This window comes from Schistocerca nitens, chromosome 1, assembly GCF_023898315.1.
Source record: "Schistocerca nitens isolate TAMUIC-IGC-003100 chromosome 1, iqSchNite1.1, whole genome shotgun sequence".
NCBI lineage: Eukaryota > Metazoa > Arthropoda > Insecta > Orthoptera > Acrididae > Schistocerca > Schistocerca nitens.
The window spans coordinates 428,435,435-428,458,923 of NC_064614.1; the positions used below are offsets into that span (position 1 = coordinate 428,435,435).

General features: G+C 40.8%; 1 protein-coding gene across 2 annotated transcripts in view; it reads right to left on the reverse strand.

Annotated features, from left to right (window-relative positions):
* Positions 1 to 17,832, reverse strand: part of LOC126250778 (E3 ubiquitin-protein ligase TRIM37-like) — a 313,056-nt gene extending 295,224 nt beyond the window's left edge. For both annotated transcript variants that reach the window (XM_049951588.1, XM_049951587.1), the window contains exon 1: positions 17,644 to 17,832. In XM_049951588.1, the coding sequence (XP_049807545.1) occupies positions 17,644 to 17,697 (54 nt within the window). In that variant the 5' untranslated portion in view covers positions 17,698 to 17,832. The remainder of the gene's footprint in view (positions 1 to 17,643) is intronic.
* Positions 17,833 to 23,489: the final 5,657 nt, after the last annotated feature.

Consider the following 23,489-nt stretch of genomic DNA (forward strand, 5'->3'; position numbering starts at 1 on the left):
GGGGAGAGAGTGAGGGAGGGGGGAGAGAGTGAGGGAGGGGGGAGAGAGTGAGGGAGGGGGGAGAGAGTGAGGGAGGGGGAGAGAGTGAGGGAGGGGGAGAGAGTGAGGGAGGGGAGAGAGGGGGAGGGAGGGGGAGGGAGAGAGGGGGAGGGAGAGGGGAGGGAGAGAGGGGGAGGGAGGGGGAGGGAGAGAGGGGGAGGGAGGGGGAGAGAGGGGGAGGGAGGGGAGAGAGGGGGAGGGAGGGGGAGAGAGGGGGAGGGAGGGGGAGAGAGGGGGAGGGAGGGGGATGGAGGGGGAGAGAGGGGGAGAGAGGGGGAGGGAGGGGGAGAGAGGGGGAGGGAGGGGGAGAGGGGGAGAGAGGGGGAGAGAGGGGGAGAGAGGGGAGAGAGGGGGAGAGAGGGGAGAGAGGGCGCAGAGAGGGAGGGAGGGCGCAGAGAGGGAGGGAGGGCGCAGAGAGGGAGGGAGGGCGCAGAGAGGGAGGGATGGCGCAGAGAGGGAGGGATGGCGCAGAGAGGGAGGGAGGGCGCAGAGAGGGAGGGAGGGCGCAGAGAGGGAGGGAGGGCGCAGAGAGGGAGGGAGGGCGCAGAGAGGGAGGGAGGGCGCAGAGAGGGAGGGAGGGCGCAGAGAGGGAGGGAGGGCGCAGAGAGGGAGGGAGGGCGCAGAGAGGGAGGGAGGGCGCAGAGAGGGAGGGAGGGCGCAGAGAGGGAGGGAGGGCGCAGAGAGGGAGGGAGGGCGCAGAGAGGGAGGGAGGGCGCAGAGAGGGAGGGAGGGCGCAGAGAGGGAGGGAGGGCGCAGAGGGATGGAGGGCGCAGAGAGGGAGGGCGCAGAGAGGGATGGAGGGCGCAGAGAGGGATGGAGGGCGCAGAGAGGGATGGAGGGCGCAGAGAGGGATGGAGGGCGCAGAGAGGGAGTGAGGGCGCAGAGAGGGAGGGAGGGGGGAGGGGGCAGGGAGGAGGGAGGGAGGGAGGGAGGGGGAGAGAGAGAGAGAGAGAGAGAGAGAGAGAAAGAGAGAGAGAGAGATCATCAGAAACGACAGACTGGCGAGAAGAGCTATTATGTGGACATGCCCGTGACCATACCATGAAGTAAGTTTCAAAATTTGTCAGTATATCTACATAGCCTGTTCAACCTGTCTACTAGACATGGTATACTACTTGCAACTGTGTAGGCTGGTGTAAGGACAGTGGTTACAGAGAGATCATAGCCAAAAGATCTGATTTCGTCAGTGGCTATCAATTGGTTTCAAACCAATCAGAAAGTAGGGAATGTTTCTGTCTGGTGCCACTAGTCGCGCACCGATCGCATGTATTTTGGTATGTGAGTGCTCAGCAGCATCCATTCATGACAATGGGAACATCTCTGTGTCTGGTTTTTTCGATATTCGAATTTGAAATGTACGCTGCAATTGAAAATTCTGCCAGTTGTGAGGTGTGGTCTGTGATACGGTTTCTGTTGGCAAAAAACCTAAAACCCATAGAAATTTATCATGAACTGTACTAAGTGTACGGAAACAACGTAATTGCATTTGGTTTAAAAATGGCCGAACCAACGCTCGTGATGAAGAGAAGAGTGGACGCCCAAACACTGTGACTGACGATCTTGTCGCTAAAGTTGATGAAACGCTTTGTGAATACTATCGCTTCACAATAATGGAGCTTTCGCTCTCTTTTCCACAAGTTTCAAAACAAACACCGAAGAAAGCTGACGTCAAATATTTTGTTTTTGCACAACTGCCCGACCCCACACAGCAAACTGCACTAAAGAACTCTTTAATTCATTCAAATGGGAAATTTTCCCTCCTCCGCCCTATAGCCCTGATCTTGTACCAAGTGACTTCCACTTGTTTCCCAAGATGAAGAACTGGCTTGTAACACAGCGCTTTGATGATGACATGGAACTCTAGGCGGGCGTGACTCACTGACTGAAGTCTCAGGTGGCAGAATTTTACAACGAAGGTCTTTCAAAGCTTGTCCACCGCTACAATAAGTGCCTCAATGAGTTTGGTGACTATGTGGAAAAGAAGTATGTCAGTCACTCTTTCAGATGTTTTTTAAGCCAAAACATTGTCTACTTTCTGAATATACCTCATACAAAAGGCTGTTATGAGTGAATGCAGGTCCATCTTGACCAGTTTCTGAACAAAGATTGTGATACTTTGCAACAGGCTACTGCTCACAGCTGCAGAAAGCTGGTTGTCTTGAATAGGCAAAACAAGAGAGATAAGGATAGTAGCTAATTGGAGGCATATAATGGGGCCTGAGGAGTTAGTATTTTTCCTCTTTCTAAATGGTGCGAGGCACTATACACACCAACAGCCCACTGTGGATTTTAGGCTGCTGAGTGTGAAGTTCAAACCAGAGGTTGTACTGTGACATTTTAGGGACGTTTTTCATTCCACAACTTGAGTTGACTCAACAGATTATGACAAATGTGATCCATGACATTCGCTTCAATGTTGTCAGTGACCACTATTACCCTTTCTGCTACATCTTCGTGACAAGGACACTACAGACATTCCCATGAAAGAAGATGAAAACAACCATGCTTCCAGTCATAATCTCAGATGTTCCTTGTTCGGCAAATAATCGGGCACTTTGTAACACCTCAACTGGTTTTCCAAATCATCTTGACCCCATAGAAAATGCTTAGGACTATTTACAAGAACAAGTGAAACAAAGCAATCAACAACTGCAGAATTTGGTACCTCTATAGGGTTTAATCATCAATGAGTGGCATACTCGAAGAAACTTTTGAACTATGTCACACCAAACTGAGACCGTTAGCAAAGTCACAGGTGATGTTACACAGTATTAGCACGATGTCTGCTGAGGGTGAAAAAGTTTTTTGTTTGCTGTTCATATCAAATTCTTAGGTATCACAGGATAGTTACAATTCCCTTGCCATACAATGCTAAAAGCTTACAAACAATAGTTCAGCACATAACTAATCTACAAATGCTCCAAACAAGCCATGACAAAGTCATGGGTTTAAAAAGGATATAATATGATTGACTATTTGCTTATGCATTAAATACTCCAGCTGATATACACAGCCTTGTCCTCCATGGCAAAACTTCTGTCTAACAAAACAATTTACAATACTAATTCCACAAATTTAACCAGAGTACTATGATCAAATAAACAATCATTAAGACTGAATTTGTTCATGATTTACATAACAGAATTGCTCAAGTATGAGTTGCAACCTGGAAGTTCCCGAATGCAAGAACTGAAATCTTTGAATGCATTTTTCACGAACCTATTTAGTACCACTTGCGATTCTATTTGTCTCCAGAACTGTGTGAAATCTTTGGCTTTTTAACTAGAAATTTCATGTTGGGGAATAAAAAAAGTAACTTGGTGCCAAGTCAGGTGAATATCGCAGTGCACCCGTGCTCCACTTTCATCAGACAATTCCCATATGACAGCCCCATGACATTGCATAAAAGTTCTAGATGGTGTGCCTATTATCTTCCAGTATAGTATTCCAAACAGTATTCGGAAGTTATGCTGGTTGACAGCTGTCTTGAATGGGTGTAATCATCAAACAATGTTCTGTAATTTTGAAAACATTTAAAACATTCTTAAGATTGACTGTCACTTAAGGCATCATCCTCAAATACTTGCTTCAATGTGCCATGTGTTTATGTAGTGGTTTTTCCAAGTCTGAAACAAAAGTTCATGCACACATGTTGTTTGCAAACACTCACCACTGTCAATTTTGTAAGACCACCTAGCACAAATCCGATTGGGCCTCTAACTCTCAAAAATATACACGGTACCACCTTGTAGCATTTCACCACACTATCTAGACTCATTTACATGCGCACACACACAAATTCTGGGAACTTTTAGGTGGCACCTCATAGTAAGAACTGATGAAGTCTACCAGGGAAGAATATTGTCTGCCAAGGACAATATTTTACATCAGTACTGATTGTCAATACGAAATAAACTTATCCAAGCTTAATAATTGGAGGATTAATTGAACAAATGACTAACTCCTCTGCATTTTTAGACAAGTTTTTATTGTCTGCAGCCAAGAGTTCATCTCCTGCGATCAATTTTGATGTGGCTGTTTCCAGTCAGTAGAAATGTGATCGCTCTAAGCTTGTTGATACCAGTGCCTACCAATTGTAATTGTATATTACAGCACTGAGGATGGTCACTAAGTGACCGAAAATCGATTTTGCGGATAATTAAACAAAAAAATATGGCCAACGCTGATTCTCCTTCCAATTCTATCCACTATTTGGTCGTGGTGCACAGAACACTCCATGGAGTCGCCAATCAATAAAAAATTAATTCTGCAGGGCTTTGTTAATGACACAGAGGGTTGACCATGCGTTTAAGTTCCAATACCCTGTCTCCAATATTAAAGGAAGTCTGTGTCCACATTGCTCTGCCATTTTCATACAGTAAATAATTTCATATTGGTACATCCAGTCACATCAGCCTTCCTCTTTGGTCATGGAAGGTTTTTCCAGATGAGTCGGAGACTTCAGAAGTTACAATGTCTTAGTAGATGATTCAATTCATGCTCATTATTGCAATGTCCCCACTACACTGTAAAACAATAAATGTAACGAGAAGCCAATGGCGATTATATTCTTTATCATAAGAGGAATACTAAAAACATATATGCTCCTTTCTGAAAGGAGTCTTAAGTTCACTCTAGTTTAGCTATTCGGATGACTGACTGATCATAATTGCAACCTCTTGGTACGATGTTGAACCAATTAGATACACAATTACAATATACTCTCACCACTGAATACTGCCTGTTTTAAATCACAGAGGGGTCATTTCATGTCAATTGACCCAGGGGTCACACCTCTAAAATCTTCAATTTTCAAATGACATCAAAATGAAAACTTGTTTTTTAACAGATTTAGAGTTGCTCTTTTCAGTTGTGTTAATGATTATAAAATAGAAGCGTCAATTCTAAGGTATATTGTGTTAAATATAAGTAAAATTTGGTACATTTGGTATTTTTGTTAAATTCAGTGGCTAATAACACGGCGAAGATGTTTGTAGGAATATTTATAGTTCATTAATTTTCTCACAGTTAGGCACACAATGCACTGACAAGTTGCAATTCCCTCTTTACTACCTATTCCTTGTTACAGTATGGGGAAAATTTGCAGACAAAATTTTTCAGCACACTCAAAGAACAATAGAGTATCATTGACCTTGCTTTCTGATCTTCATTTATACTATTTCTGTATTCCTGCCAAGAAGTGTGTCGGGATGGCAAGTTGCAGAAGCAGCTTAACTCTAATACATCAGGTACAACATCTTACATTTGATGAGTTTTTATGCATGTTTGCAATTCTAGAGAAGGTGGACTTGGAAAAAACAGTTCTACCACCAACACCATGTTAATGGTGGAGCTGAAACTTCACAGAAGTTCATGGATGTTCTGAACGTACATTCTGCACAAATTTCAACAAAACTGGAGATTGTGTGTGGGGTGGCACATGAACACTGAGAACAAGATATATATCATCACCCATGCCGGTAGTCTGAGTATTTCTGGAGCCACTAATAATATGCTGTTTTGTGCCAGTAGGTTGAATGTTACAGAACATGAGGTGTTAAGCTGTGTATACTGTCATCACACATATTGCGAATGTATGATGTACATTTAATCACAGAGCTGTCATATGTTACAGTCAAATGATATACCTGTTCCACCTATGTAAAAGCTGTGGTAGTCTGCTATAAAATTCTTTAGACATAAGGTTGCTTATATTTATAACCTGTGATATACTGTGAGGCAAGACTATTTTATTGTGTGTGAACAAGTTCACTTTTGTGTCATGCCTTTAAAACACAACGAAGCCTTAATTTCTCTTATCTTTGTAGGCCTTATGTGAAATGTTTGTTGGTGGCTGTAGAATCTTACTGCACTTAGCTTCAAATATGCTTCTCTAAATTTTCGTAGTAGTGTTTCACAAAAAGAACGCTATCTTCCATCCACAAATTTTCATTTCAGTTCATGAAGCAACTCCATAATATTCATGCGCCGATTGACCCTTCTGCCAACAAAGCTAGCAGCTCACCTCTGAATTCATTTGATGTCTTTCTTTAATCCAACCTAATGGAGATCCCACACACACTAGCAGTTCTCAAGAATGGGCCACACTTGTGTTCTATACATGATCTCCTTTATAGATGGGTTACACTTCCCCAAAATTCTCCCAATAAACTGAAATCAATCATTCATCTTCACTAATGCCATCCTTACATGTGCATTACATTTCAAATCACTTTGCTACATTACATCCACATACTTAATCAATGTGACTGTGTCAAGGAGCCCAATAACAGTCACGTATTTGAACATTACACAATTGTTTTTCCTAGTCTTCTGCATTAACTTATATTTTTCTGTTTTTGGAACCATTCTTCACACCAACTATAGACCTTGTCTATGTCACCCTACATCCTCCTACAGTCGCTCAACAATGACATCATCTCACACACCACACTATCATCAGCAAATAGCCGCAGATTGCTGCTCACCCCACTTGTCAGATGATTTATGTATATAGATGATAATGTAATGACAGCAGTAGGTGGAAGAGTTGGTCATAAGCGCAAGGCTCAGAAGGAAATCTCACATAAGATATTGAACTTAATTAATGGAAGGAGAAGATATAAAAATAAAGTATTTGAAGTGGGCAAAAAGGAATACAGACATATATAAAATGAGATTGACAAACAACAAAATGGTCAGAGTGAAGGAGTCAACAGTGGATTTCTGTAGCATGTGCCATGATAAACTGTATTTTGTAATATAACAAAGGAAAATCGAGGATGGAATGTAACAATATTATGGAAAGGAAAGTTGGTGTGTGTGTGTGGGGGGTGGGGGGGGGGAGGGGGGGGCCTCGCACTCTATTTTTGACAAAGGATATACCGGCCAAAACCTAATTTGTGACTGCCTTTAAGCTAATTTGTGACTGTCTAATTGTTGTGCCTATATGTGACTCAGCATCTCCTCTACGCAGTGAGTAGCAACTTTCCTTTTCATAATACTGTTTAAAAGTTTTGTGGTGCAAAGTGTGTATGACAAAATAACAATGCACATCATGGCAATAAGGACCAACCGAGTGAGCCACTGCATTTCTTAACACACTGACTTAATGTTGTTGTTGTTGTGGTCTTCAGTCCTGAGACTGGTTTGATGCAGCTCTCCATGCTACTCTATAATGTGCAAGCTTCTTCATCTCCCAGTACCTACTGCAACCTACATCCTTCTGATTTTTACTCTCCACACTGCCCTCCAATATTAAATTGGTGATCCCTTGATGCCTCAGAACATGTCCTACCAATCGATCCCTTCTTCTAGTCAAGTTGTCCCACAAACTTCTCTTCTCCCAAACCCTACTCAATACCTCCTCATTAGTTATGTGGTCTACCCATCTAATCTTCAGCATTCTTCTGTAGCACCACATTTCGAAAGCTTCTATTCTCTTCTCGTCCAAACTAGTTATCGTCCATGTTTCACTTCCATACATGGCTACGCTCCATACAAATACTTTCAGAAACATCTTCCTGACACTTAAATCTATACTCGATGTTAACAAATTTCTCTTCTTCAGAAACGCTTTCCTTGCCATTGCCAGTCTACATTTTATATCCTCTCTACTTAGACCAGCATCAGTTATTTTGCTCCCCAAATAGCAAAACTCCTTTACTGCTTTAAGTGTCTCATTTCCTAATCTAATTCCCTCAGCGTCACCCGACTTAATTCAACTACATTCCATTATCTTCGTTTTGCTTTTGTTGACGTTCATCTTATATCCTCCTTTCAAGACACTATCCATTCCGTTCAACTGCTCTTCTAAGTCCTTTGCTGTCTCTGACAGAATTACAATGTCATCGGCGAACCTTAAAGTTTTTATTTCTTCTCCATGGATTTTAATACCTACTCCGAATTTTTCTTTTGTTTCCTTTACTGCTTGCTCAATATACAGATTGAACAACATCGGGGATAGGATACAACCCTGTCTCACTCCCTTCCCAACCACTGCTTCCCTTTCATGTCCCTCGACTCTTATAACTGCCATCTGGTTTCTGTACAAATTGTAAATAGCCTTTCGCTCCCTGTATTTTACTCCTGCCACCTTCAGAATTTGAAAGAGAGTATTCCAGTCAACATTGTCAAAAGCTTTCTCTAAGTCTACAAATGCTAGAAATGTAGGTTTACCTTTCCTTAATCTAGCTTCTAAGATAAGTCGTAAGGTCAGTATTGCCTCACATGTTCCAACATTTCTACGGAATCCAAACTGATCTTCCCCGAGGTTGGCTTCTACCAGTTTTTCCAATCACCTGTAAAGAATTCGTGTTAGTATTTTGAATCTGTGGCTTATTAAACTGATAGTTCAGTAATTTTCACATCTGTCAACACCTGTTTTCTTTGGGATTGGAATTATTATATTCTTCTTGAAGTCTGAGGGTATTTCGCCTGTCTCATATATCTTGCTCACCAGATGGTAGAGTTTTGTCACGACTGGCTCTCCCAAGGCTGTCAGTAGTTCTAATGGAATGTTGTCTACTCCCGGGGCCTTGTTTCGGCTCTTGTCTTTCAGTGCTCTGTCAAACTCTTCACGCAGTATCATATCTCCCATTTCATCTTCCTCTACATCCTCTTCCATTTCCATAATATTGTCTTCAAGTACATTGCCCTTGTATAGACCCTCTATATACTCCTTCCACCTTTCTGCTTTCCCTTCTTTGCTTAGAACTGGGTTTCCATCCCAGCTCTTGATATTCATACAAGTGGTTCTCTTTTCTCCAAAGGTCTCTTTAATTTTCCTGTAGGCAGTATCTATCTTACCCCTAGCGATACATGCCTCTACATCCTTACATTTGTCCTCTAGCCATCTCTGCTTAGCCAGTTTGCACTTCCTGTTGATCTCATTTTGGAGATGTTTGTATTCCTTTTTGCCTGCTTCATTTTCTGTGTTTTTATATTTTCTACTTTCATCGATTAAATTCAATATTTCTTCTGTTACCCAAGGATTTCTACTAGCCCTCGTCTTTTTACCAACTAGATCCTCAGCTGCCTTCACTACTTCATTTCTCAAAGCTACCCATTCTTCTTCTACTGTATTTCTTTCCCCCATTCCTGTCACTTGTTCCCTTATGCTCTCCCTGAAACTCAGTACAACCTCTGGTTTAGTCAGATTACCCAGGTCCCATCTCCTTAAATTCCCACCTCTTTGCAGTTTCTTCAGTTTTAACCTTCTAGTATCTCCAGGATTCTTCCATGTATACAATCTTCTTTTATGATTCTTGAACCAAGTGTTAGCTATGATTAAGTTGTGCTCTGTGCAAAATTCTACTAGACGGCTTCCTCTTTCATTTCTTAGCCCCAATCCATATTCACCTACTATGTTTCCTTCTCTCCCTTTTCCTACTACCAAATTCCAGTCACCCATGACTATTAAATTATCATCTCCCTTCACTATCTGAATAATTTCTTTTATTTCATCATACATTTCTTCAATTTCTTCATCATCTGCAGAGCTAGTTGGCATATAAACTTGTACTACTGTAGTAGGTGTGGGCTTCGTGTCTATCTTGGCCACAATAATGCGTTCACTATGCTGTTTGTGGTAGCTTACCCGAACTCTTATTTTTCTATTCATTATTAAACCGACTTTGTATTTATAACCCTGTATTCACCTGACCAGAAGTCTTGTTCATCCTGCCACCGAACTTCACTAATTCCCACTATATCTAACTTTAACCTATCCATTTCCCTTTTTAAATTTTCTAACCTACCTGCCCGATTAAGGGATCTGACATTCCACGCTCCGATCTGTAGAACGCCAGTTTTCTTTCTCCTGATAATGACGTCCTCCTGAGTAGTCCCCGCCTGGAGATCCGAATGGGGGACTATTTTACCTCAGGAATATTTTACCCAAGAGGACGCCATCATCATTTAACCATACAGTAAAGCTGCATGCCCTCGGGAAAAATTACGGCTGCAGTTTCCCCTTGCTTTCAGCCGTTCGCAGTACCAGCACAGCAAGGCCGTTTTGGTTATTGTTACAAGGCCAGATCAGTCAATCATCCAGACTGGTGCCCCTGAAACTACTGAAAAGGCTGCTCCCCTCTTCAGGAACCACACGTTTGTCTGGCCTCTCAACAGATACCCCTCCATTGTGGTTGCACCTACGGTACGGCTATCTGTATCACTGAGGCACGCAAGCCTTCCCACCAACGGCAAGGTCCATTGTTCTTGGGGGGACTGACTTAATATCTGGCAGGATGTGAGTTCGCTCTGTCTGACCATCAAGATTTAGGTTTTTGCAGTATTGTAAATCATTTCAGGCAAATGCCTGTCTTACTGTCGTAAAAACATACTTATATATTGTATGTGTATGTATATTTTGAGCTACCTATTTGCACTACATTATGATGACAAACCCCATATCATTGAGAGTTGATCCCTGGATAAATAAATAAAATAGCATAGCAGGAGTTACTAGGAGAGAAATGTAAAGCAGTGGTAGCAAGTGTTATGTGAAAGGTAGGTGCCACATATAGGAAATATTTAAAACAAACCTTTGAAAAAAAAAAAATAAGGATAAGCAACCTTGTGAATACCAAGAGTTTAGACTGAAAGTCTAAGTTAAACAAAGGGAAGACTGAAAGGTAGAAACAATACATAAAAGAGCTATATAAAGGAAAGGGACTTTATGATACTATTATGCAAAAGGAAGTAGAGAGGTGGGAGAAGGGATTTTGTAAGTAAAATTTTACAGAGCACCAAAAGACCAAATCATAACCTGCCACCTGAGGCAGAGGTCATCCAGCTAGCATCAAAATTTCTCCGAGCACCATTAATAAAAAAAAAGTATGCCATCTGACATGCGAGAGAGATGAGACAGTCAAAATATTGTCTTACTTCAAGAAGAATGTAATAATTTCCATGGAGAGGGGATGTGCTGTAAATATTACCACACTATCAGTTGCATAAGTCATATTTGCAAAATACTGATAAGAATTACTTACAGGAGAATGTAGGGACTGGTAGAACCTGACTTACGGAAAGAAGTGCACGAAAACATGAGGCAAAACTGAGCCTTCAACTTATATCAGAAGACTGAAGAAGCGCTAACATTTCTGAAGGTATTGGGAATAAAATGCAGGCTGCAAACAATTATCTACAATTTGTGCAGAAATCAAACTTCAATTATAAGAGCGGAAGGACGTGAAACTACGCACTATTTCAGAAGGGAGAGACAGGATTGTATGTTATTCAATCCGTATACTCAGCAACAAGGAGAAATTTGGAAAGGGAATTAAAGACAACAAGAAATAAAAACTTTGAAATTTGCCAATGCTATAGTTCTCACAGGCAGCAAGGTACTCACAAGTTCAGTTGAAAAGGATGGAGAGTGTCTTGGCAAAAAATGTGATAGGATGAACATTAACAAAGGTAAACCAAGAGTAACGGAATATAGTCAAATTAAACTAGCTGATGCTAAGGGAATTAGATTAAAAAGAGGCACTTATGAAAAAAAATACCAAAAATCTGAAAAAAAATTCTACTCCTTAGAAAAGAGCATTTTATGCTGATTACAAGCATGTTTACTTTATAGCATTTTCATTTTCCGTTTGTTCATATATTCTGTTTGAGCATAATGCTTCACAGGTGCCATGGCCCTCTGTTATTTTAAAGTGTGTCAGAATACGTGATACATTCTTCTTTTCCTTACTTTTTTCACTTTTAGTTACAGACCGTAAACACAGTAGTATTATAGAAGACTGACTACCAGAACGTAAGCAGAGGCACATCTTGAAGACTGTGACTTAGCTGCAACCAGAGATCATATGATATATTTGTTTACTTCTTGCTTTTGGAATCTGAAACACACATGCTTCATAGTTACTGCTGCATTTATTATATTTCAGTGTGTGTGTGTGTGTGTGTGTGTGTGTGTGTGTGTGTGTGTGTTTTTCCTATGTTATAAGTGACAAGGATAGAGTAATTCTGAGGATTCCTTGCTGTTGTGGAGGCAATTAAGCCTAAATAAAGAGATCTGGCAAATAACAAATAATCTTATGAGACATCTCCTTGATCTCTAAAAGAATCTCAATGAAAGTTTCAATGGCTGCATAGCTGAGTGAACACCAAAACCTGTATTTGTTGGGCTGACAGTGTTGAAAATAGGAGTAATAGATGCAGCAATAACGTAATGACAGTTTTCTGAAAAAGAAAAAAGAAATAGCTATCAAGACTGGAATGAATATAGTTTAAGCTACAATACTGATCGGCTGCGAGTAACTGATGCAGAGAGAGACGCAGAAGCTGTTACCAAGAAGGCACAGATGCGTAAAAGAATATGGAGGGTAAAGAAACATGTGACAACAGGAATATGCTGTTTGAATGTTCTAAACACTGCATAGTGATAAGCTAATAAGTTCATGAATCATTGTCTGCAATTTACCAGAAATCTGAATTTTTATCATTCAGGTATACTTTTCTCCTAAATGATGGAAGTTAAATTCACCTAAATTGGCACATATAATTCTTCTCTAACTCCCTTGCCCACTATTTTCAGAAAATTCTAAAATATTATATGTAAATTAGTATTCTAAATTCTTAAATATGTATCTCAAAGTAAAATAAATTCTGTATGTTTTTCAGAGATGAGGAACCAAAAATGAAATTGTAGGCATAATGTACTTATCTTCATGTTATCTATACCCTACTTGCTTTTCTGAGCTGGGCAGTCAGTGCTATCAAGTGGTATCAGTGGTACCTCAGTTAACGTGTTGTTTTTAGTCTTTTGTAAAATATTGTTGGCTTCACAACACAATAGATGTCTAAGTGATTTTCTCAGAAATGCTTTGACTAATATCCTAATTGTCTGTACAAATTGAGCTACTTCTTTATAGATCAGTAATACTATGAGGGGGAAGATAATTTTAAAAATGCAACTCCATTCCAGGACAGGTCCCCTTAACGAAGTGATATACTAAAAATAGTAACACGTTTTACTATTTGGCAGCAAAACAAGTGAATATGGTCATAGTAAAGATGATGTAAAATGCAGAATTCCAATAGCAAGGAAAGCATACCTGAAGAAGAGAAAATGTTAACACTGAATACAAATCTACATTTAAGTGTTATGAAGCCTAAATTCTGAAAATATTTGTCTGGGGTGTAGCCTTATACGAACGTAAAACATGGAAAATAAACAGTACAGGCAAGAAGAGAATAAAAGAGTTCAATACTAGTGCTACTAATGAATGCTTTGAATTAAAATAACTCTTTAATATGAAAGATGACTAATAACATGAACTACACAAGTAAAAAAATTTAATACGTCTTAATGTACATAATGAGGCCACAAGCATGTTGTTAGAACAAAAATTTTAGGGATGTTTGTTGATTAGCAATTAAAATGGGATAAACTTAACAGAACTCTTGGGAAAAGAATTATCGCAGCAGGTTGAGCCCTACAAATAGGCCTATTAAGCACAGTGTGTAATAGTTCACGCCTAAGAATTTAATAGTTTCCGGGTCGTCCGAAGCTTCCGATCCCACCCATTGAATTTGACGCGTGATGTAAGGCTGTTGTGGTGTGTGACGTCGTGTAGTTTGGTTTGCGAGTGTGGCGTGTTTGTAGGTGTCATCATGTTGCGGTTTGTTGTGCCCTCTGGTGGTGTGTTTCGGGTTGTGTGGTGTAATGGGTTCAGTTTGGTCTTACTCATTCTAGGGACTTGTTTGCGTTTTGGTTGTGTTTCGAGCGGAATTCGTTTCAATGAGTTAACGTTTTAGTGGTTTTGTGTGAAATTTATTGTAGTTCTGTTTGTTGTAGGTCGTGTGTTGGTTTGAGTAAATTAATTGGTTGCTGTTTTTGGTTAGGTATGGATATGAAGGACAAAATCAACAGCATTCGCCTGAATGCAATGATGGGCAATACTCCGTTGGAGCTCATTAAATTTTTGCAGCTCTTTGGTTTGTTTGCGGAGGTCGTCAAGTGCTCTATTTGTGGGCATGAAATAAGATTGGCCGAAGTTCCGGCGTCTCGGACTAGGGACTGTTATATGTGGCATTGCTGTAAGGATGGCCTGTGGCACTCGATACGTCGCAGTTCCTGGTTCAAGAAGTCTAGGATGGGCATGCGCGAGATTGTATTGATGTATTATTTTTGTTATAGATCCTCACATAGTTTTTGCGTGCATGAGACTGGCGTGAGTGAGAGGAGTGGGCTTGACGGGTTTTCGTTTTGTCGGGAAGTATGTTCTGAGTTTATTAAGTACAGGGGTAATTTGTGTGAGCCTGGGGTTGTTTTGGAGGTGGACGAGTCGCAGTTTGGGAAAAGGAAGTATGGGAGGGGTAAGTCTGTGATTGGTCTCCGGTTGTGGGGAGCTGTTGTATCGGAGGGAGGGGGGGGGGGATCTGAATGTGTTTTCAGGGTTGTGGAGGGGCGATGTAAGGCACAATTAGTGGGGTTAATTGAGAGGTAATTAGAAACCTGGTTCCACAGTAGTTTCAGATGCATTTTCTTCTTATGGGGGTTGAGTGAGAGGGGATACAATCATTTAGTTGTTAACCATAGTTCAGAGTTTAAAAATTATGAGACGAGAGCTTGTACAGAGTGGATGTGGGGGCCGTTAAGTCAGTTCTTGGGAGGGGGAAGAGGTGCTCATCCAACCTTCAGTCTCATTTAGATGAGTACTGTTGGCGAAGAGTGTCCCTGAGGGCTATTGTTTTTCTCGGTATTTTAAAAGTGCTATCAGTAAAATGTATAGGCCGAAAGTGGTTAGTTAGGGTGTGGGGGTTGCGGGGGGGGGGGGGGGGGGGGGGAGTGTGTTGGTTTGTGATTTAGTTGTGGAGGATCTATTTTGTAGCAGTTTTTGTTGAGCTGTAGTGTGTGATTGAGATTTTTTTATTTGCACTTGGTTTTTGTTTATGGATATTTTATTTTGGGGTGAGAGATGAGGTTGAGTTGGGGAGTGGGGTGTGTGTGTGTGTGTGTGTGTGTGTGTGTGTGTGTGTGTGTGTGTGAGAGAGAGAGAGAGAGAGAGAGAGAGAGAGAGAGAGAGAGAGATTGTGGTGTATTTGTTGTGTGTTAGGGTCGAGGGAAGTGTTCCATTACAATGTGTGGTTGTGGTTGTTGGTGCTCCGTATCGGGAGTCGCTATTGAGCTATATAGGTCAAGGGAAGTATTCGATTCCAATTTGTGGGATCGGGAGCTGCTGTTGAGCTATATAGGTCAAGGGAAGTATTCGATTCCAGAGGATATTGGGTTTAGTGGATTTTGGGGAGTTTTGTGTTGTCGGTTTTTTCGTCGTTTTGTGTGGTTTTGTATGGGGGTGTGTGTCTAAATTTGTTTGTATTTAGTTTATCCCCACCCAAAAACCACCAATTTCCCGCACCTGTCCCATTAGTGTCATTAGGCTTTTTGTGGAACGTGTCTGTGTTGGTTTTTCGATATATTTTCGTGTTTATCATGTTTATGTCATAGGTGCCATATTGGATTTGTGATTTATGGTCGTTTCCACCATATTTGTGCCATCATGGGTCAAAGCAGACTGGTGGAATCGGATGCTTCTGTATTTCCTCGTTTCCATACACACATTGTATCATCGCATAACATTCTGGGGTGCAAATTCCCAAAATATGGAAAATGGATTCAAACTACAAGAAGAGGCCATCAGGATAATGAGCATGTCACAAACGGGATCACTGAATCGAGCTATTTAAAAAAAGGGGGGGGGGGCTATTTTGATATTTCTAAATGAGCTACAGTTTTCATGCAGAAAACACTGGGCAATATGTGGTAAACACACTGCATACATGATCACCTGGATAGAAAGAATAAAGTTAAGACAGCAAGGACTATAGCTATACAATAAACTTCTAAAAGAGATTGAAAACATAGGTACTGTGTAAATTCAAAATGTGTCTTCAAGTATATTAAATGAAAAATGTTTTTACTCGCTTAGGTCTACAGAGTTAATGCAATAAGTATTAATACAAATAAATGATCAGGCTCACCAATAACAAAATATATAAAGAAGATGGATATTTTCGTAAGGAATACAACATATGACTAGTTTGTAAATTATTCCCTGCAATCTAAAAACCAAAGCGTATTATTGTCAGCATCTTGCAATTCTTTCCTCTTGCTGAAATCAGGTTCTTTCCATTAATTTAATCATACCGTATATAATCCAGCAATAAATAGTGTATGAATATGTATGTCATGATTTTCTAATGTATATCCAGTTTTTAAACACTACTTGTATACATCGGCTATAAATAAATTTATATATTTAAGTAAAATTATGACACCCATACAAAGAAATTTGCGTGCAGATGAATTAATAAAAATAAAACAGAATGAGTAGCTTGTATAAAGTGTGAAGCAACACCGAATAAAATGAAGCTGAAAACTGAAGGCACAAGTTGATTAAATGGAGGTTATTAGTTGATAGAACATATTGTGACACATCAAGGAACTGTGAATTTTTTATTTGAAGGGTTGGGGTGACTGTCGAGGTAGATACTACAGTCAACAGGTGCAAATGGATGTGCAGTAGTAGTAGTTATGCAGAGATGAGTTGAGCATCAATTTATTTCATGACTGAAAATGTACAAGAGGCCCATAACACTTCAGTGATGTAATATATTGATCTTGGACCATTCCTCCACATAACAACTTTGGCCAAAAAATCTATTCATTTTGGGCAAATAAATGTACACGTTGCTTCAGCACATTGGACCATGGTTAGATAGCAAATCAATTGAAATTTTTAATATTACTTTATTGGTGTTATATGTAACGAAAACCGTAATGCACGAAGCAGCAATGTGTTAATTCACACCAATATTTGTTGCACATATAGTGTTCAACGTATTTTAATAACATTAAATAGTTTACACTTCCTAACGTTCTGCCAAATTACTTTTATTTGATCACGAACCGGTTATCGGCTCCTTTAGGCCAGCGTCATTGTCATGTTGGTCCAAGCGGCGACAGTAAATTCAATTATCAGATTTTACTTTACAACTGCAGACAGCACTCTGTAGCTGCCAAAGCTGGATGTGTAAGAATTCGTGAACAACATGATCTGTATACTCTTCTCAATGAAAAAAAAAGGCTTCTTGGTTTGTAACGAAAAAAGTTTGGCTAAATAAACCGTTTGACAGGAACCAAATTTTTTACATATGGCTCTCATACAAGGATACCACTGTCGCTTCAATATTCGCACGAAAACAATATCAAGACCAACTGAACTGCCACTTCGCTAAATGGTGTCACGTGGAACAACAGCTCTGGAACTGTTCCGTTTGGCGATACTGACGTACAAATGCATAACAGGCCGTTTGAAAGTTGTGTCAAAAACTGAGTTCTGTGTATTACCATGATTTCTCAACGCAGCTTCTGTTCGTGCTAGATACAGTGGTAACAGTGTAAAACATGCTCAGATGACATGTTAATAGCAGGTGACAGCTACTACCTTACAACGTCCAAGTCTGTAACACTGGTTACCGGAATGGAAATGTTACTTCGCTTGTTGAAAATAGTGTGTCTGATCCCAGGACCCAAAGTTTGACTCGTTCGCAACTACAGTATATTACTCTACAATAATTGCCACAAACCTCTACGCTGTGTTCATCAACATTCGCATTCCCATTTTCGGATCGGCTAGCCATTGTGAAATTAATAAACTAAGTATGGTTGGAATGTTTTACACAATACTGTTCGTTGCAAATATTTGGCGACGATATGGCCTAGCTACTGACAACAAACTAACGCCGCTAAATCTCCATAGTTGCAGCTTTACATGACAGACACATCCAAAGCACTGGAACAACAGTTAACACAGTTTGTTCGCTAACAAAGACCTTAACCATCACAATTTGTTTATTTCCATTTGAACATAAAGATCCTTTTCCACAGGCATCATAGAAAATAGAAGGCACGAATCAATTCTCTGCATCATGGTAAAAACGTCATAACATTCCACTAAAGATTTAAAAAAGATCGATTCACATTCAACGAAACGAAATGGAACTTAACAGTCTACAGTTCATATCATTTGGCGGCATTCACATGGGTTGTCAACGAAATGGAATAGGACGCAAAGGTGTCAACGTAAAGGCTTCACGGAAAGAAAATTTTGATACATTACATTTTATTAATACTTGTTTCATAGATCATGAATATGACATTTCGTAATGACGTGGAACGTGTCAGTTTAATATAAGTTTTCATTACGCAGTATATTGGTTGGCTATTTATGTTGATAAGCTATCTGTCATACTTTTAATGCTATTTGGCAAATGATCAAAGATTTTTGTGTCAGCATATTTCATCCCTTTCTATGCAAAAGTCAGATTTAACCCATAATAGTGAAGCTCATCCTGCCTTCTAGAGTTGTAGCTATATAGCTATAGACGTTTCTGCGGAGTACGGTGGCGCCGCCTACTAACATCGAATGTTAACCTCTTCTTTCCGTATCCCCCATGTTATAACAGTGGAATTTCTGCTTTTGCGTTTTCTTAATCTTCATTTTACTGCTTGTTTTAATTTCGTGACACAACGCAAATGTTCCATGAACCCTTTGTTTCTTGTATTTTAGTTTGGTTTAGTCGTATCAGTCCAGCGCAATATGATGTGATGAGTCTAGGTTTATTTACGTTATTTTTGGTGTTTGCCCTCGGTGTCAGAATTAATTGTTGAGTTACTTTTATGAAGCCACAGAAGCCCATTGTCTTATTTTTTATGGAGTAATGGTTGTAATCCCCGGGCTAGCAGGACAGAGCGTATGCGATTATATTTGTGGAAGGGGGCCAAAATAAGTGACTGTCAGTTGCACTCAACATATAAACGTTATTTGTTGAAACACACAATCACACAAGCAAGAATCAAAAACTATCAAGGTTTTAACGAAATACCTCCTTTGATTTAATTTAGATCGGCTGAAGGCCACATCGAAAATCCAATGCACAAGGCCTTAGCAAGGAATTGAAGTACAGGAGTTCTTCAGAAGGTTTCACTTCTTTAGAAAGAATTTTTTTATCTTCAATATAAATAGGGTGAAAGCCTTAGCTTCAACTTTTTCCATAGAACTCGGCTGAAGGTCACACATTAATCAAGAACAGTGTTACGGCCTAAGGCCAAGACAAGGATTTTCAATGTTTAGTCTAAATAGGCTGAAACTCAGCTGAAGGTCATATATCAACAAAACAACTTAATGGCTGAAGGCCTTATCTTAAAATATTTCGTGTAAAACTCGGCTGAAGTCCTGATACTAAAGAATAACAATCTTATGACTCAAGGACAAGACAAGGATTCTGAATTTTTAATTTAAGAGAATTAAAATTCGGCTGAAGGCCACACACCATGCTGGAAACAATTTTGCAGCTAAAGGCCTAAAGTGAAGAGCTTCTAAATTTCAACTAAAATAGGCTAAAGGCTTTATCCTAAAATGCTCCACATAAAACTCTGCTGAACGCCACATATGAAACCCAGACAATCCCACGGCTTAAAGCCAAGACAAGGAGTTTTCCAATTTTTAATTTAAGTTAAAAAAACTCAGCTGAAGGCCACACACAAACTAGAAACTATTTCTTATGGCTTAAGGCCTACACAAAATTTTTTAAACTTTTGATTTGAAAAGGCTGAAGGCCACATTCCAACTTGAAAGAAATTTACGGCGTAAAGCCTAGACACAAGGAATTATCAATTTTAATTTTGAAAGGCTGAAACTCAGCTGAAGGCCACATACCAAACAAGAAACAAATTTTTTTATGGCCTAATAAAAAAACCTTGCAATTTTAATAAGCTAAAACTCGCCTGAAGGCCACACAGAGTACTAAGACTAAAAAGAAAATCACTATGAGAAATACAATGAGCGACGCTCAGAAGGTTCCAATGGTCAGCCTGGGAAGGTAATACTAATGCACGTTTAGGTGAGACAGGCAGGCAGACAACAACTTCTTAATCGGAAGCAACTCAACTGAAAGCCAGCCAACAAGATCAGTTCTGCTCAAACCGACCAGCAAAACGACAACAAGATATCAATAGCACAACGTTCTGGATACTGGTGCCCAATCCAGCCAAGTCAGAATAAACGTCCAAAACTACCAACAACACCTCAGCTGTCGAACTACATGCCATGCTGGACAGCATCAACATGATGAGGAAAAGAGACTGCCGAAAACTACATCAACGACCAGGGCAGGTAATCGGAACGGCAACGGCCACAAGGCAGAAGATACCATTGGTACACTTCATTAATGAAGGAATGAATTAAATTAAGTTACACACCACACAGGTAAACGGCAGCAACTCTAGCCGACTTCAATACACACACATTGTTGCTCACAGGAATCTCCCAGAAAGCGACAACTAGGATCAAATGAAGAGATGTGATAGCAGTTGAGGCTTGATAGTAGGTTAGGTAAGCACTCAACTTTAGGGTACAGGGTCGGTGGGCGATGAACTTAGTAACCCTCCCAAGAAGCGAAGAACCTCACAACTCCAACTGTGCGTGCATGCTGCCAGCGGCTCCGGCCTGGCTATGCGCCATGGAGACTTCCTCGCTACTCTGCCCCAACCGACCGACTGTCACACACCGGAAACGGTCCAAGACCAAATACACATCAGCCAATGAGTAGACGGACCGAACGACCAACCAACGGTCGTTCCCGCTCCCGTGTGCTTCCGTCGGACTGTGCATGTGTGTCGCCAGTGGTCGGCAAGTACTGGCTGTCCGCTCCTCATCGGCACTCCATCCTCAACTGAACTGCTGGCCCGTCTCCGATTGAGCTCCCGACTGAGCTCCAGACACAGGACGATCCAGAAATACTATCAGTCACTCCAGAGATGGTACAAGAGTGCACTTACCGATAAGCGCTGCTGCTGCCACTCATGGACAGTTAAGGCAGGAAGTTAGTGGCACCAGTAAATGGAATAAGAAAAGAGATGGCAGTACCATGGGAGAAGATGACAAACAATAAACGGGATGAACACGAGCCACGCATGGCTCAATGGCGGACATGATAATTTAGTGCCAGTGAGGTGTCCATTTTGTTATTTGTCTATACCAGGGACATAGCAGCTACTTTTTCTGCATGTAGGTGAATTGGTTGTCTGGGTAGTAGATGTACTGAATGTAGATGGACGATGATTCGCCAAAAGAATTAATTTGTAGTTATATTTTTGTATGTGGGATGTTTAAATGGAAGTTTTGTTTTACACAGTTGAATTAACGTAGAGATAGAGCATACAAAATAGTGGAACACTGGCTAGTTCTCGATGAAGTGCCTGATTTAACTCAATGAATGTGTGTGTGTGTGTTAGCACACGAATTGGAGCACAAGAGGCAGAGAAATTTCGAACTTAATTGTGAGTTAGACACTAGGAAAGCGAATCAGGTTCAGCCACAACTGGAAGTCAGACGAAAACAAGTTTGGATTGAGAGTGCCTTCCGTTCCATATGACCCAGCAGTGGTCACATTAATCAATCCCTTCACAAGCAAGGCAATGTGCGATGTGACAATTTTTATTAAGTATATTAGGGACACTGTGGAAGTGCATGGGTGGTTAGACAAAATAATCTTGCATGTTGCTAGTATGCATTTGGCAGAGGATGTCAAAGCATATGTTGTATACCATGACACTTATAGCAAAGCAAAAAAGTTGCAGTTGTTGGCTGCTGGACTCTGCCACCATTACCAAAAGCACAATAGTGCACAGTCTTTTCAGGAGTAAGTATGTACTTTGTTGATGCAGCGCAGTAAGTCTGTGGAAGCAGTTTCTGTTGTGTGCTGTGCCCTCTTGTAATATGTTGTGCTTCCTGGCTGGATGAGGAAAGTGTGTATGATAGGTGGGTGGCCAGTTTCCTCTCACTACAACACAAAATACACACATGTTTAAAAAACACTTTATTGCAAGAACCAATTGAGTACGTCAATGATGTCCAATCAAACAACATGTTCTAATTCTTGAATCTTGTCCATGTCCATATCAGAACTATATACAACGGCTAACATCCCCTCATAGCTAACTACGTTGTGAGGAAACGTCTATCACTGTGGGAGACTAGAGCACAATGCGACCTAAGTCCCTTTGTGAGGTACTGAGGTACACAAATTGAAACAGCTTGGTAGGCGGCCGCTGCCCAGGGGGCTTTATTGGTGCATAGCCTGGGGGTGTGTCTTGGTCTTCTCTTGTCATAGGTGTGCTTAGTTCCACAGTTACTATTTACTATTCAATGTTTCCTAGTGCTGACAGGTGTGCTGCTGAAGGCATATGCCAATACAACCCTCTACGGTATAGGTTACGTGCAGTTGGTGATACTACTGTGGAATCATTGGGTATGACAGTGCTGGATTTTTGATCGGTAAAACTAAGTTCATGGAAGACATGGAGGTATTCCCATGTGTAGCCAAAGGTTATTCAGTGATTTTCGGGCTACCGTTTCTCAACAAACATCACGCCAAAGTTGCCGGCCGAAGTGGCTGTGCGGTTAAAGGCGCTGCAGTCTGGAACCGCAAGACCGCTACGGTCGCAGGTTCGAATCCTGCCTCGGGCATGGATGTTTGTGATGTCCTTAGGTTAGTTAGGTTTAACTAGTTCTAAGTTCTAGGGGACTAATGACCTCAGAAGTTGAGTCCCATAGTGCTCAGAGCCATTTGAACCATCACGCCAAAGTTGATCTTTGGCAATGCACGGTAGAACCGAAAGGACTTTATTTCAGTTGGGGGAAACAGTTGCTACTAAGGCAATGACGCAAACTTCGCCTATCATGGGTGTGAGACCAAAGGACTGTGTACGTTTACAGTACAGATCAATCAGCGGGATAATTACCAGCAGGTATGGGGAAGATAGTGAGAGTTTCAATGGATACCGATATGCTAGGAGAAACATTAAATGTGGTGGAACCACACTTAAGCGACATTGGAGAGTTCACACTGTTTTTCGTCTGCAGGAGTTAGGAGCATTAATGGAGAATGGATGATTCCAATTAATGTGGATAACTTTGGCAGAGAGGAGATGACAATCTCATAGGGTGCAGTAATAGCCACTATAGAAGTATTGGAAGATAAGGACTTCCATAGATCAAGTCTAGAGGAAACCCACAAGCAAACTGTTGACATAGAAGTGTTATGAGAGAAAGTGGGTCACTTGAAGGGCAGTGGCTGAAGGGCTATGAAAACTTGTTGTTGAGGTTTAATGATTTATTTTGTGCACACAGAGAGTTACCAGCAACCCTGACAACACACCATCACATACTGACAGGGGATGGCACATCAATTTGTAGGAAGCCTTACTGTGTAGTAAGCCAACTGTAACCATTAATAAAAGATGGCTCTGTCGGCCGTGGTCGTCACAACTATACATTTGCTCGATTTGCTTATGTGGGTAAATGCCCTCATCACATCCGTAATTCCGTGGATTTTGTTGAACGCCTTGATAGCTTCACGTTGGGTGAGTC